Genomic DNA, 16,005 nt, shown 5'->3' on the forward strand with positions numbered 1-16,005 from the left:
AGACCACACACTTTAACAATACAAAATGATTTAAGTACAACTGGCTAGGGAGTAGGTCAGAGATTTTAAAGTAGCTTAGAAAAAAGTAATAAGAGCTTCATAGAGATTTCTGAAGTGGATACATTCTTCTCTTTTTTTTTTTGTTTTTGTTTTTCTTTTGTTTTGGTACCAGGGATTGAATAGGGCCTTGTTAAATTGCTGAGGCCAACTTTGAACTTTCAATCCTTCTGCTTTAGCCTCCTGAGCCCCTGGGATTGTAGGCATGCACCACCATGCCTAGCAGTCATTCTTAGTGTTTTTTATTCCAGTTTTTGCCGTTCTGCCATATCATATGACATACCTACAATGGTGTGCTATTTTCATTCATTTGAAAAAGTGGCTTAGCCAGGCTCAGTGGCATATAACCTTATAATCCCAGCTCTCCAGTAGGCTGAGGCAGGAGGATCATAAGTTCTAGGCCAGTCCAAATAACCTAGCCAGATCTTATAAAAAGGGCTGGGGATGTAGCTCAGTGATTAAGCACCCCTGGATTTGATCCCTGGTACAGAAGGAAAGAAGGAAGTGGTTGGGGAGGAAGAAAGAAAACAAAGGAAGGATGAATGGATTATACATGAATATGGATTAGATGGGGAATGATGACTTACTTGATAAGGTACAATGTGGAGATTGATACGTGGTGATTTTTTTCTTGTTCTTTTTCAGTGTTCCATTGGCAAGCTACAATAATGGGGCCAGTAAGTATTGAGATTAATTTCAGAATAAATAGTTTATGTAATTTATTCCTTTTAATTCCACTTTTCTTTATCATTAACAGAATGACAGTCCCTATCAGGGTGGAGTATTTTTCTTGACAATTCATTTCCCAACAGATTATCCCTTCAAACCACCTAAGGTAATTGGGATATGATAATTATTTTTTAATGTGCTCTGTGTGATACTATTAAACAAATTTACAAAAATTTTCCTTTTTCTATAGGTTGCATTTACAACAAGAATTTATCATCCAAATATTAACAGTAATGGCAGCATTTGTCTCGATATTCTACGGTCACAGTGGTCTCCAGCACTAACTATTTCAAAAGGTAATGGAATGGATATTTGATACCAAGCTAAACACTTTTTTTTTTCCCCCTTAAGACGATCCAGTTTTGGGCCTGGGGTTGTGGCTCAACGGTAGAGCACTCACCTTGCAGGTGCGAAGCCCTGGGTTCTATCTATAGCACCACATACAAATAAATAAATAAATAAAACAAAAGTATTGTGTCCAACTACAATTAAAAAATCATTTTTTTTAAAAAAAAGATTATCTATTTTTGAAGAGATTACTCATTCTTTTTTGGTGGGATGTGGTAACCAGGAATTGAACTCAGGGGTCACATTCCTAGCCCTATCTTGTATTTTATTTAGAGACAGGTCTCACTGAGTTCCTTAGGACCTCGCTAAGTTGCTGAGTCTTACTTTGAACTCATGAACCTCCTGCCTCCATCTCCTAAACTGCTGGGATTATAGGCATGGGACACCATGCCCAGCTCATATTCCTTTTAAAAGGAACAATGTCCCTTAGTCTGAAATAGACATCATGACAATGGGAAAGGGTTGGGGCTTTGAGCCTAAAAATTCCTTGGTATGGTAACTAGTCTGTTGATTATGTTATTTTGGATTAGGTTGGCTGAGCATAGTAGTGTATGCTTATAATCTAAACAATTTGAGAGACTAAAACAGGAGGAATGCAAGTTCAAGGCCAGCTTCAACAATTTATAAAGGACCTAAGCAATCTCACGAGACCTGCTCAAAATAAAAAAAGGGCTGAAGATATAGCTCAGTGGTAAATTGCCCTTGTGTTCAATCCCGAGTGTCCCACCCCCAATAAAAAAGGAAAAAACAAATAGCTCTTTAGAAGATAGCATTACTTGTGCTATAAATACAGTACACAGATATTAGATGGGGGTGGAGGGGGGCCATGTTGGTTCTGGGGATTGAACCCAGGGGCACTTAACCACATCCCCAGCCCTTTTTAAATATTTTTATTTAGAGACAGGGTCTCACTGAGTTACTTAGAGCCTTGCTAAATAGCTGAGGCTGGCTTTGAACCTGTGATCCTCCTGCGTCAGCCTCCTGAGCCACTGGCATTACAGGCATGCGCTGATGTGCCCAGCTGGATACTAGATTTTTGAAGAGCCAGATGTAGGTAAATTGGTGTAGAGACTATTTCACCCAATGTTATTTTTAGGAACAGATTCATCCTCTTAAGATGATCAGTTTAGCATAAATATTTTTGGACTATAGGTGTCATTTAGTAGTAGAGTGATTACCTAACGTGCACAAGGGTCTGGGTTTGATCCTCCAGCACTGCCTTCCCCCTGTCGATTTTTTTTTCCCTCGGAACATCCCAATGATGATTAGTATAGCTCTATGTGTGTTTGAAAATATGTTTTAAAAAAAAAGTTAATTGCTAAATTTGTAATGAAAGACCAGTAGTTCTACTAAATCATTACATGAGTAAATTAGGGATTTTTTTTTTTTTTTTGGTACTAATGAACTGGTGAGATAGTTAATGAGAATTGTCTTAAATGTTAATTTGAAAATTTGCATCCCCCTAATATTATCCCTAAATGAAATTAAAAGTGGATTAAAAGCTAAACTATAGCCAGGCGTGGCAGTGTATGCCTATAATCCTAGTGACTCTGGAGGCTGAGGTAGGAGTTTAAAGCCAGCCTCAGCGAAATCGAGGCACTAAGCAACTCATTGAGACCTGGTCTCTAAATAAAATACAAACTAGGGCTGGGGATGTCTCTCAGTGGTAACGTGCCTTTGAGTTCAATCCTAGTACCCCTGCACCATCTCCCCGAAAAAAAATAAAGGGAAGATTTGTCAGATCTCAACTTTGTTTTGGGCGAGAGGCTATTACAGATTGAACCCAGGAGTGCTTAACCACTGAGCTACATCACCAGGCTTTTTATTTTTAATTTTGAGATAAGGTCTTGCTAGATTGCTTAGGGCTGGATTGCTGAGGCTAGCTTTGAAATTGCAGTCCTCCTGCCTTGGCCTCCTGAGTCACTGGGATAACAGGTGAGTGTGCACCCGGCCCTAGATCTCAATTATCTAATATGAAAAGTATTGAAAAAAAGAAAATGAAAGAGTTAAAAGAAAAAATAAAAGAAAATCAAATGGGTTAATGTTTAAAATGTGAAGAACTTAATAAGAGGGAAAAAAAATATCTCACCATGTGCAATGGCACACAGCTGTATGTAATTCTAGCAGTTTGGGATGTTGAGGTAGAAAGATTGAAAGCCTAGTCTAGGCAACTCAGTGAGACTCTTGTCTCAAAATAAAAAATAAAAAGGGCTGGGATTATAGTTCAGTGTTAAGGGCCTCTGGATTCAATCTCCAGTACCAGAAAAAATAAAATTTACCATTTCTTTAGTGAATTTGTCTTCTGTAGAGTGCCCCTGGGTTCAACCCTCAGCACTGCAAAAACAGACAAACCAACCCAATCAAACCCAAACAACCCCAGTCCCAATAGACAAATGCACAAAAAAGAACCAAAGAATAAGGAAACTTAAAAAAAAAAAATTTTTTTTTTAGTTGTAGATAGACATAATACCTTTATTTTTATGTGCTGCTGAGGATCAAACCCAGTGCCTCACATGTGCTAGGCAAGTGCTCTGCCATTGAGTCATATAACCCCAGCCCAACTTAAAATTTTTAAGTTCCCATTTTTTTCCGCTTACATATGCTAAGCCAACCTCTACCACTGAGATACATCCTGAGTCAGCTCTTCACCAGTAAACCATTTCACCATCATCTTCCCTCTCTTTTAGTGATAATGAGGATTGAACCCAGGGACACTTTACCACTGAGCTTCATTCCTTATTTAGAGACAGGTCTCACTAAGTTGGGAAGCTGGGCTTGAACTTGGAATCTTCCTGAAATTTTAAATAGGGGCTGAGGATGTAGCTCAGTGACACAGGGCCCCTAGGTTAAATTCCAGTAACCCCTCCTCCCACACACAGACTAAATGCTGATGATGTACATTATAATGAGTACTATATACAGTAGAAGGGTAGATTGTACACTGTTACATGTTAAGAGACTTTCATTCTCCTGATCCAGTAATTACAACAATAGCAAATGCTTAAAAAAGCTTTGTATTGAAGTACATTTGTGACAGTGATGTGGTTTTGTTTTGTCTGTTTTGGTACCTGGGATTGAACCCAGGGGTGTTTAACCACTGAGCCACATCCCCAGCCCCCCCCCCCCCATTCTTTTTGTATTTTATTTAGAGACAGGGTCTCACTGAGTTGATGAGGGACTTGCCATATTACTGAGACTGGCTTTGAACGTGCCATCCTCGTGCCTCAGCCTCCCAAGCCTCTGGGATTTCAGTTGTCTGCCATGGTATCTGGCTGACAGCGGTGTTATTTCTGAAAATTGGAGATTATATACAGGTGCAGTAGTAGAGGAAGAAATAAAATAAGTTCTAGCACATACATTTAAGAGTACTGATCAATTATAGCCTGGTATGCTGGTGCACATCTGTAATCCCAGCTGCTTGGGTGGCTGATGCAGGAAGTTCACAAGTTCGATGCCAGCTTGGGCAACATAAAAAGTCCCTATCTAAAAAACAAAATGAAAGGCTGGGTTTGTAACTTTTAAATAGGGGTTGAGTGCTTGCCTTCCATATGAGAGGCACTGGGTTCAATTCCTAGTGTTGCAAAAAAAAAAAAAAGCCTTTAAAAAGTTATGACACTAGCCAGGCAGTGGTGTGTGCCTGTAATCCCAGCATCTTTGGAGGCTTAGGCAGAAGGATCACAAATTCAAGGCCAGTCTTAGCAACTTAGTTGAAACCCTGTCTCAAAATAGACTAGGAAAAGATAAATAAAATAAATACTGGGAGTGTAGCTTAGAAGTAGAACACTATTGGCACTCAATCCTTAGTATGCCCCTGCAAAAAAGTATGGCACTTAAAGTCATTAGTAGAATGTTTGCCTAACATGCACACAGTTCTGGGTTTGATTCCCATCAACCCCTCTCTGAAAATACATAAAATTATTGTAATGGAAAAATATGTGTGGAAAAAAGCAGAAAAGGGCCAGGCACAGTGGCTCAGGAGGCTGAGACAGGAGGATCCGCCAAGTTCAAAGCCAGCCTCAGCAAAAAGCAAGGCTCTAAATGGCTCAGTTAAGACCCTATCTCTAAATAAAATACAAAAATAGGGCTGGGGATGTGGCTTAGTGGTTGAGAACCCCTGAGTTGAATTCCCAGTATCCCTCCCAAAATGGGGAAAATTTGTATACTTTGAGTTATATTAAAAAGTTTTAAGGGCTGGGGTTGTAGCTCAGTGACAGAGCACTTGCCTCACACATGCTAGGGTTCAATCCTTAGCACCATATACAAATTAAATAAAGGCTTTCTGTCCATCTACAACTATAAAAATTTTTTATAAAGTTTTAAATAGTTAGAAATAAGACAGTCCAAGTTTTTGCATTTGGTAGTAAAATTTGATATATGAAAAATTTTTTTTTCTGTCTACTTAAAATCACCATTTCTGCAGGGCACAATGGAGCATTCCTGTAATCCCTGCTATGTGGTTGAGTCAGAGGAGTGAAAGTTTGAGACTAGCCTGGGCAGTTTATCAAGACCTTGTATCAGTCAGTGGTAGAGGGCCAGTACCAGAAAAAATTAAAATTTACTCTTTCTTCTTCCCCTCCCCTCCCCTCCCCTCCCCTCCCCTCCCCTCCCCTGCCTCCCCTCCCCTCCCCTCCCCTCCCCTGCCTCCCCTCCCCTCCCCTCCCTTACCTCCCCTCCCCTGCCTCCCCTCCCCTCCCCTCCCCTCCCCTGCCTCCCCTCCCCTCCCCTCCCTTACCTCCCCTCCCCTGCCTCCCCTCCCCTGCCTCCCCTCCCCTGCCTCCCCTCCCCTCCCCTCCCCTCCTCTCCCCTCCTCTCCCCCCTTCCCTTCCCTTCCCTTCCCTTCCTTCCTTTTTCTTCATGAACAAAATACCATTACTTGGGGCTGGGGATGTGGCTCAAGCAGTAGCGTGCTCGCCTGGCATGCGTGCAGCCCTGGTTCGATCCTCAGCACCACATACCAACAAAGATGTTGTGTCCGCCGAGAACTAAAAAATAAATATTAAAAATTCTCTCTCTCTCTCTCTCTCTCTCTCTCTCTCTCACTCTCACTCTCACTCTCTCTTAAAAAAAAAAAATACCATTACTTTATTTATTTTTATGTGTGCTGAGGAATGATCCCAGTGCCTGACATGTGCTAGGAAACGCTCTACCACTGAGCTACAATCCAAGCCCCAAATATACCATTTCTTCAGTGAATCTAGTCAAGAGGCGTGGTGGTGTACACCTAGAATCCCAGCAACTCTTGGAGACTGAGGCAGGAGGATCCCAAGTTGGAGGCCAGCCTCAGCAATTAGCAAAACACCATGTGGAAGTCCCCAGGGTTGAATCCCTAGCACAATGAATAGAACATAGATTCTGAATCAAATTGCATATGTTGAAATTGCAGTGCTACCTCTTATTGAATGAAACTTGAGACATAGAATTCTGTGTTTCAGGTTTTTTATCTATAGAATAGGGATGCTTAATAGGTTTCTTCATTGTTATTATAAAGATTAAAGAAAAAAGTATAGTCAACTCTTTCCTTATAAACACTTCAAAAGTGGGACAAAAGCACAGTTGTCACAGTATTAGAAGTTTGTCATGTTATAACTTGAATATTAAGATTTGTATACTCTTAAAATTAATTCTTTAAAGGAAACCAAAACTCTACAGCATTAAATTAAAATTTCTGGAGTCTTAAGTAAAAGTCGAAACAAAAAAACCCAGAGAACCACATTTTTCTTCATATTTTTATTTTATTTTTGGTACTGGAGATTGAACCAGGGCCCTCTAGCCCTTCTTTTTTTTTTAGTTTTAGGTGGACACAATATCTTTATTTTATTTTTATGTGGTGCTAAGAATCAAACCCCTCACGCATGCTAGGCGAGCGCGCTACCACTTGAGCCACATCCCCAGTCCCTCCCCCCTTTTAAAAATGTTTTTTTAGTTATACATGGACACAATATCTTTATTATTCTTTTTTATTTGTTTATTTTTACGTGGTGCTGGGGATCGAACCCAGAGCCTCACGCATGCGAAGCAAGTGCTCTACCACTGAGCTACAACCCCATCCCCTCCAGCCCTTTTTATATTTTATTTTGGGACAGGGTCTTGCTAAGTTGCTGAGGCTGGCTTTATTTAACTCATGAACCTCTTGCCTCGACCTCCTGAGCCACTGAGAGAGAACTACAATTTTACAAGTTGTGAATTAAATAGTTGTTTTTTTTTTCAGAGAAGTGGGCTTTTCTTTCAATTCAAGGGCTATTTGAGAAAGTGTTTATTATGTGTTTTTGTCATTGTCTAACCTGGTGAAGTTTCTGTTGGTTTCTCTTTCTTTGCTAAAGAGCAGTAGAGATATAAATCTAATAATGGAACCAAGAGAGGTGGAACTGTGTGCAGTATGTGTATGTTTGAGGGGTTAGCTTGATAGCTGAAATTGTTGCCATCATTTTTTTTTATCCCTTCCCTTTTTCATGTCTAATGTTGATTCCTACCACCACCACCACCCCTCCAGCCCCACTATTGTAAATTATAAGGACTGTTAGAAGTTTATTTAACTGATATTCTATCTGGATAGGTATCTCTTAAGATAATTGTAGTGCCATTATGTTGAATATGTCACCTATCATAGATTTTAATGTTTCATTGAGCCCTTTTCATAAATTGAATGTGTGTTTAAGTATTTCTGTAAAAGGCCTTAATCCTGTGTGTGATAATAATTGTCCTTTAACATATGCTTCCCCTCCTTCCACCCCATTATTGGGAATTGAACCCACGGGAGCTTTACCGCTGAGTTACACTTCCAGTCCTTTATATTTTACATTTTGAAACTGGATCTCGCTGAGTTGTCCAGGCTGACCTCAAACTTGCAATTCTCTCTCAGCCTTCTGAGTTGGTAGGATTTACAGGTATGTGCCACCATTCCTGGTTATGATCATTTTCAAGGACAATAATTTTGACCTCAAATCCCCTTTTCTTTCCCCAAACCTTAGTGCAGGGGATTGAATGCAGGGTCTGACATATTAAGTATGCACTCTACCAATGAGCATATCCCCAGCTTCCCTCCACTTTCAAGATACATGTTCGGAACCTAAGTATACAGAAAATGTATGTGTGTAAATATAAGTAAAAGTTTATTCATTATCAGTGAGGTTGTAGAAGTTATTCTTGTTATGGAAGAAGAAAATACAGTAGGTTATAAGCCAAAATCAATTTTCCCTGAATTAAAGGAGCTAAGTGGTGTACTAAGAATCCTTTCATTAGGTCCAGATAATCACTATCCTGCTTCTCTTTCCTAGAAAGAAAGTCAGAAAAGCTACTTCTTTAAAATTTATCCTTTTTTTTTTTTTTAAAGAGAGAGTGAGAGAGAAGAGAGAGAGAGAGAATTTTTAATATTTATTTTTTAGTTCTCGGCGGACACAACATCTTTGTTGGTATGTGGTGCTGAGGATCGAACCCGGGCCGCACGCATGCCAGGCGAGCGTGCTACCGCTTGAGCCATATCCCCAGCCCTAAAATTTATCCTTTTAAATTTGTCTAGAAGAATAAGTAAAGGGCTGTGCATGATGGCATAAACTTTTAATCCCAGCCACCTGGAAGCAGAGGCAGAAGATAAATTCTAGGTCAGCTTGGGTAATGTAACAAACAAGACCCTGTCTCAAAATAAAATAAAAAAGAAGGGGAAGGGGCTAGGGTTAGCTCTGTGGTGGAGTGCTTGACTGGCGTGTATAACCTTGGGTTTAATCTCTAGTATAATTGGAAAAATAAGAAGAAAAATTAAAGGGAATTTGTAACACATACTAATTTTGAAGTATGTCTGATTTTATGTGAAGAATCAGTGGTAGAGGCTGGGGTTGTGGCTCAGTAGAAGAGCACTTGCCTAGCATGTGCAAGGCCCTGGGTTTTGATTCTCAGCACTGCATATAAATAAATAAAATAAAGGTCCATTGATCAAGAAAGAAAGAGAGAGAGAGAGAGAGAGAGAGAGAGAGAGAGAGAGAGAGAGAGAGAGAGAAAGGAAGGAAGGAAGGAAGGAAGGAAGGAAGGAAGGAAGGAGAGAGAGAGAGAGAGAGAGAGAGAGAGAGAGAGAAAGAAAGAAAGAAAGAAAGAAAGAAAGAAAGAAAGAAAGAAAGAAAGAAAGAAGAACCAGTGGTACTCTTGCTTTCTTCTTTTTATAGTCAACACTTTCATGAACATTCAAAAATCTATAACTCCCTTTTGTAATTTCCGGAAAATACATGCAGTCTTTCCAAATTCTATTAGAATGTGCCATGCTTGAAGAGGGCATTAGGTGATGGTACATGATGGGAAGAAAAGATGTTTTTGGACTACCATCTACCTGAATTGTGCCCAACGGAAATGAAGAGTCAGAAAATATTATTTCCTGATGTTTTTTATTTGCTATATAAGGCAAGGAAATAGCTTTTTTTTTTAATTACCAAACTGAAGAATAAAAAGGGCATGTCAACTTTTTCTTTGTCTCTCAGAAGCCCTTGATCTCTGTAGAATAGATTCATAGGAAAATTAGTAAACCCTTTTCTTGTTGAATTTAGTGTTTGGGGAATAAAGTGTACTCAAAGTCATTGCGTCTTGGCACAGAATACTAGAGAGAAGTAAGATAAATTCTGATACCATCAGAATAAAAGAATTTGAATTTATTTCATTATATCAGAGACTACTTAATGTTATCAGTAACCTGTTCCCCCCTTTTGCATTCAACAAGGAATGCATACATTAATGACATATTTAAATAGAAAAAATTATACTATTAATGTTTATCTGATGCATCCCAGGTTATCACTGAGGAAATAGCTTAGATGAAATCTAAATCATTGCTGAAAAGAATTTAAGACTTTAGTAGAAGTATGTGTTGTATTTATATATGTGTGGCTATCCCCATTTGGTAGCAAATTGTTACCTTCATGTTCTTGACTTGGACTAAATTGTTTTCAGTTAAAAATGGAACAAATCTGTTGGAGTTGTAGCTCAGTGGTAGAATGCTTGTCTGGCATGTGTGAGGCACTGGGTTTGATTTCCAATACTTATATATCTATACAAAGGCCCACTAACACAAAAAAATATATTAAAAAAAAATCCAGTGTATCTGATAATGGTACCTGCCATTGACAAAACAGTGATTGTTGAATTTCACAGTTGTCATTTTTGCTTAAGAGAATTCAGTAATGTGGTTGTCTTTGTAATTTTGAAAGCCATATATTTTCTTGAGTCTGGGCTTCTGAAAATTGAACTTCATGTGTTCTGACAAGTGTTCTTGGTCTAAGATTTGTGGAAGACCTATTTTGTTTAGTGATTTTTTAAATTTGTTTTTTATTCTTCTTTTGGTGGTGCTGGGGATAGAACACAGGGCCTAGTGCATGCTAGGCAAGTGCTGTACCACTGAGCTATACTCTGAGCTCAAGACCTGAGTTTTTAAATTTCATTCTAATCATTAACTCTGGGCCAGATTCTTTAGGAATTTAGGCATAAAAGCAGTCCTGTCTATGCTGTTTACATCATGGGGTAATTGTGACACTGAATCAAAGGGGCCAGATATTCTTACCTGGGAGGCCAAGGTGTCTGTCATTCACCACAAATTTTCTGTTTGTTTGTTTTAATTTGGGGAGGTGAGTACTGGGGATTGAACTCAGGGGCACTCAACCACTGAGCCACATCCCCAGCCCTATTTTGTATTTTATTTAGAGACAGAGTCATTACTGAGTTGCTTAGTGCCTCACCCTTTCTGAAGTTGGCTTTGAACTAACAATCACTGGGATTATAGGCGTGTGCTGTTGCACCCGGCCTTCATTTTAATTTTTTAATGACTGAATCAGACAGCTGTTTCAACTTAAAATCTCTGATGATTACTGGTAGTAATAGAAAGGGCCTGGCATAGTGGTACACTCCTATAATCCTAGAAACTAGGGAGGCTGAATCAGGAGGATCACAAGTTCAAAGCTAGCCTCAGCCATTTAATGAGCCTCTAAGCAACTTAGCAAAACCTTGTCACAGAATAAAACAGGGCCAAAGATGTAGCTCAGTGGCAAAACAATCCTGGGTTCAATCCCCAACACTGCAAAAAAGAAAAAGAAGAAAGATGGAATTTACAAAGTTTCTAGTTACTATATTATATATAAGTTCTGTTTTTGGTGTGGGAAGGCAGTGTTATCAGTTGACCACTGAGCTACACTCCCAATCCCTAAATCGATTGTTAGAAGTTTTCTCTTGTGTTTTTTTTTTCAACCCATTGCAAGTGTTCTACCCCCTCTCCCCATCCTCCTCCCTTTTTTTTGATACTAGGGATTGAACCCCGGGGGCACTCAGTCACTGAGCTGTACCCCCAGCCCTTTCTTTCTCTTTAAGATATAGCTCACTGTGTTGCCTAGGCTGTCCTTGAACTCACAATCCTGCTTCAGCCTCTGGAGTAGGTTTACATGCCTGGGCAACTGCACCTGGCTAGCTCTTTGCATTTATTCTCTATTAATTTACATATTTATATGTATATTTTTTCTTCCTAGTACTCTTGTCCATCTGTTCTCTGTTGTGTGATCCCAATCCAGATGATCCTTTAGTGCCTGAGATTGCTCGGATCTACAAAACAGATAGAGAAAAGTAAGTATGCCTCTAGACGGAAAGCTATCATGGTGGGATGGAAATGTTTGTCTCAAATCTTTCTTGTCTAAGGACTGAACATATGCCAAATATCTTAAACGAAGTCTTAATATACTTTCCTGTGAACAAGAAAGAGGAATGTTTGCACTAAGTATCATTATAAATAGATTATATTGATTTTATCTCTAGAACTTTTTAATATTTATTTTTTAGTTTTTGGTGGACACAACATCTTTGTATGTGGTGCTGATGATCGAACCCTGGGCCACATGCATGCCAGGCGAGCGCGCTACCGCTTGAGCCACATCCCCAGCCCTTATGGTTTTTGACATATAAAATAATTTGCATCAAGTTCCCATTTGTTTTGCATAGGTATTTGTAAATTAATGGGAAAGAAAATTGATATTTCTACCAGTCTAAAGGAAGAATAACAAATTACCGCTACGGAATATGAAAGCCCCAAATTTCTTTTAAAACAAAACTTGAGGGCTGGGGTTGTAGTTCAGTGGTAGAGTACTTGCCTCCCACGTGTGAGGCCCTGGGTTCAATCCTCAGCACCACATAAAAATAAACAAATAAAAATAAAAATTGTGTCCATCTACAGCTTAAAAAAAATTTAAATGCTTCAGAATTGTATACTGTGAATTATTGAAGAGTGGTCAGAATATCAACAGATAGTGTTCTTCCTATTTTTGTTTTATGTATTAATCAGTGGGATTGTAGGACAAACTAGATGGAAGCAGATAGATATTTTTCTTAAGTTAAAATATAAAGGATTGGCTGGGTATGATAGTACATGCTTATAATTAAGCAACTTGTGGAGGCTGAGGCAGGAGGATCAGAAGTTCGAGGATCAGCAATTCAGTGAGACCCTTTGTAACTTTTAGTAAGACCCTGTCTCAAAATAAAAAGGACTAGGGATGTAGCTCAGTGGTCAAGCAACTCTGGGTTCAATCTCCAGTACCAAAAAGAAAAAGAGGAATATACACACACACACACACACACACACACACACACATAATTAAAGAATTATTTGAATTTTGATGGATTAGAGAGACATAGTATTTTGTGGGTTTTTTTGTTTGTTTTTGTTTTTTTATGGAGCTACACTGGGAATAGCATTTGATTCTTAGTTTTGTTTGTGTTTAGGTCCAAGTAGAATTGTAGTCTTGTGTTTCTGGCTCATTCAGAATAAAATTAGATTGTCCTTAATTTTTTTTTTTTTTTTTTTTTTTTAACTAGCCATTTTGCCTACTGCCTAGAATTGTGGCCATGAATGCTTACCAAAAGGCAGATCCTAAGTTATTGTGGTAGTAATGTTTACCAGAACTTTTCTGCATCTCCCCCCCCCCCCACACTGGATTTTGTGTTTGTTTGCTTTTTTTTTTTTTTTTCCTTGGGGGGCTACCAGGAATTGAACTCAGGGATACTTGACCACTGAGGCACATCCCCAGCCCTGTTTTATGTTTTATTTAGACTCAGAATCTCACTGAGTTGCTTAGTGCCTCACTCTTGCTCAGGCTGGCTTTGAACTGGTGATCCTTCTGTCTCAGCTTCCTGAGCTGCTGGGACTATAGGCGTCCACCATGCTCGGTTTTGTTTGCTTTTTTGTTTTCAGATAGGTCTTCCTGGGCTCAAGCTGTCCTCTTGCCTCAGCCTTTGAGTAGCTGGGACTAAAGGCACTTGCCACCATTCCTAGCCTTGCTTCTCTCTCTCTCTCTCTCTCTCTCTCTCTCTCTCTCTCTCTCTCTCTCCCTCTCTCTCTCTCCCTCTCTCCCTCTCTCCCTCTCTCCCTCTCTCCCTCTCTCCCTCTCTCTCTCTCTATTTTTTTAGTTGTTGGTGTACCATTTATTTATTTATTTATTTATGTATATGTGGTGTTGAGGATCGAACCCAGTGCCTCATACATGCTAGGCAAGTGCTCTGCCACTGAGCCACAACCCCAGCTCCACATCTCTCTTTTAGCATAAAAATTACAAACTACTGGAATGTTTTCTGGAGTAGTAAGCCCATACATTTTGTCAAGCAAAGTTAAGTTCTTTCAGAACCAGTTATTTTATTGATATAATTGAAAGCATGATGTCAGTTTAATAACTATTAGTATATGATTTGAAGAATCATACAATGTAGAATTCCAGTTTTAAAAACTTCAAATAAATGAATTAAAGAGAGTTGAAGATCTTTCATTGAAATACGTCAATCAAGTTTACAAAAAGTACATGCCAGCAAATGCCAAAATTTAAGTAAAATTCTCCATAAGTATCATTTACAGAAAATTATTGTGCATTTTATAAGTCTTTCCTGTTACCATTGAGTAAAGGCTCATTATAAATTTGAGGTAGCCCAGTGTGATTGTACACACCTGTAATCCTAGCTACTTGGGAGGTTGAGGTAGGTGGATTGCAAATTTAAGGCCAGCCTCAGCAACTGAGACCCTGTTTCATAATAAAATAAAAAGGACTGGGGATGTAACTCAGTGATAGAGTGTCCCTGGTTCAGTTCCCAGTATCACCAAAAAGAAAAAATTAAGGTTAAAATAAGGTAGCTTTGCTAGAAGTTATTTCCCTCAAGTTATTAGATGGAATAAAATAAAATCTGTTGCTTAATAACTGACTCCTCACCTATGTTAAGCCAAGCTTCTCTTTGTGTGTACAGGTACAACAGAATAGCTCGGGAATGGACTCAGAAGTATGCGATGTAATTAAAGAAATTATTGGATAACCTCTACAAATAAAGATAGGGGAACTCTGAAAGAGAAAGTCCTTTTGATTTCCATTTGACTGCTTTCTATGAGCCCACGCCTCATCTTCCCCTGTGCACATGTTTACCTGATACAGCAGTGCTGCGTGTTGTACATACTTGGAACAACTAGAAATACTGTACTTCTGTACCAACATTGCCTCCTAGCAGAGAAGTGTGTGTGTGACAAGCCAATTCTCCAGGCGTAACCTAGGTGTGAGACTAAAAAATTCTCCTTATTGACTTAAATTTGGATAACGACAAGGTGTGAGGAATGGTGGGCGGTACACGGTGTATGCTTGGATGGGGTAAAGCTCCACTGACCTGTAGGAGATTGTTTTTAAGTGGAATCCATTTAAACTCAAAACAGTTATGAAATGAAGAACATGAAGCTGTTTCTGTATTAATTTTATTCCAAAGGACCTACAACTTAGGTGAGAAGGTTATGACCAACCAGATTAAACTCTACCCACATCCTATATATTTTAAGGTCTAAGTTTAACTGGTCAGCATTTAAATGGATTGGAGCTATTAGTATATAAAGTGTGATGGGCTTTGTTCCCAACTTCTTTTACATCTCCCTGCCCCTTCAACCTTCGTCCTTTCAGCCCCTTTCTCCATATTCTTTGGTTTGTATGTGGTTTCTCAGTTAATACATAGCTAATAGCTCTTATTTTTCTTATGTTTTTAACTGCTTAGGTCTATTTGGATGTAAGGGTGAAAATTCATTTGATGGAAATACTTGTGTATATTTAAAGACCCAATTGCTCCTCTGGAGCTTGTACGTTCAAGAATGATTAATCTGTGTAATAAACTGATTACTACAGTCATTACATATAATTTTGTGTGAATAGGCTTTTTGATTTTAAGAACTTTGTCTAGCTGAGATTAGTGGTGGATTTTCCTTCTCTCCTGAAATGTTTTCATTGATAATGGTTGCATTTCAAAATCATGAAACAATTTCAGTTTACCTAGAAAAAAGGACATCTTGAGCAGTTTTATTGAACAAAGAGAAGCATAAGCTTAAAAGTGTTTTCATGAAACGTATGTGCAGCATTCCAGGAACATGACTGTTAAACTAAATAAGAAATTTTCTTTATTAATGAAACTAAGCTGCATCACCAAAACCTTGTGACATTCCCTTGGTACATAGGCCATAAAACACGAAGGCGATGCTATTTGGTAAGTTAATCCTCTGTGATTGTAATTTTAGAAGAGCAACTTTGACCAAACTTGAGCACAATCTTGTATTGGAGAGTCTACATAATTACTTTGCACTAACATTTGTAGGATGTTCATCCAGTTTTAAATTGTACTATATGTGGCTTTTTGAAGTCTTCCCTTGACTCTGGTAAAATGTAGTTTGAAACTTGTAAACAACTGTATTTGCCAGAAACATCATGTGTGTGAACTAGGCAAATTACCATTCCCCACCCCCCTTCTTTTCCTAATTTAAATGTAAACCAGGCCAGCCTGAAGGCCTTGAATGATGCTCTCTAGCCATCAGGTTCTTTAAATGCATCTTTACACTCTTGCACAAAAATTGAG

General features: G+C 38.9%; 1 protein-coding gene across 1 annotated transcript in view; it reads left to right on the plus strand.

Annotated features, from left to right (window-relative positions):
* Ube2d2 (ubiquitin conjugating enzyme E2 D2) overlaps window positions 1-14,478 on the plus strand; it is a 57,359-nt gene extending 42,881 nt beyond the window's left edge. The window contains exons 3-7 of the mRNA XM_026401241.2: window positions 703-734; window positions 815-892; window positions 977-1,082; window positions 11,625-11,718; window positions 14,374-14,478. Of these exons, the coding sequence (XP_026257026.1) occupies window positions 703-734; window positions 815-892; window positions 977-1,082; window positions 11,625-11,718; window positions 14,374-14,419 (356 nt within the window). The 3' untranslated portion in view covers window positions 14,420-14,478. The remainder of the gene's footprint in view (window positions 1-702; window positions 735-814; window positions 893-976; window positions 1,083-11,624; window positions 11,719-14,373) is intronic.
* Window positions 14,479-16,005: the final 1,527 nt, after the last annotated feature.

Source organism: Urocitellus parryii, chromosome 1, assembly GCF_045843805.1.
Source record: "Urocitellus parryii isolate mUroPar1 chromosome 1, mUroPar1.hap1, whole genome shotgun sequence".
Taxonomy (NCBI): Eukaryota; Metazoa; Chordata; class Mammalia; order Rodentia; family Sciuridae; genus Urocitellus; species Urocitellus parryii.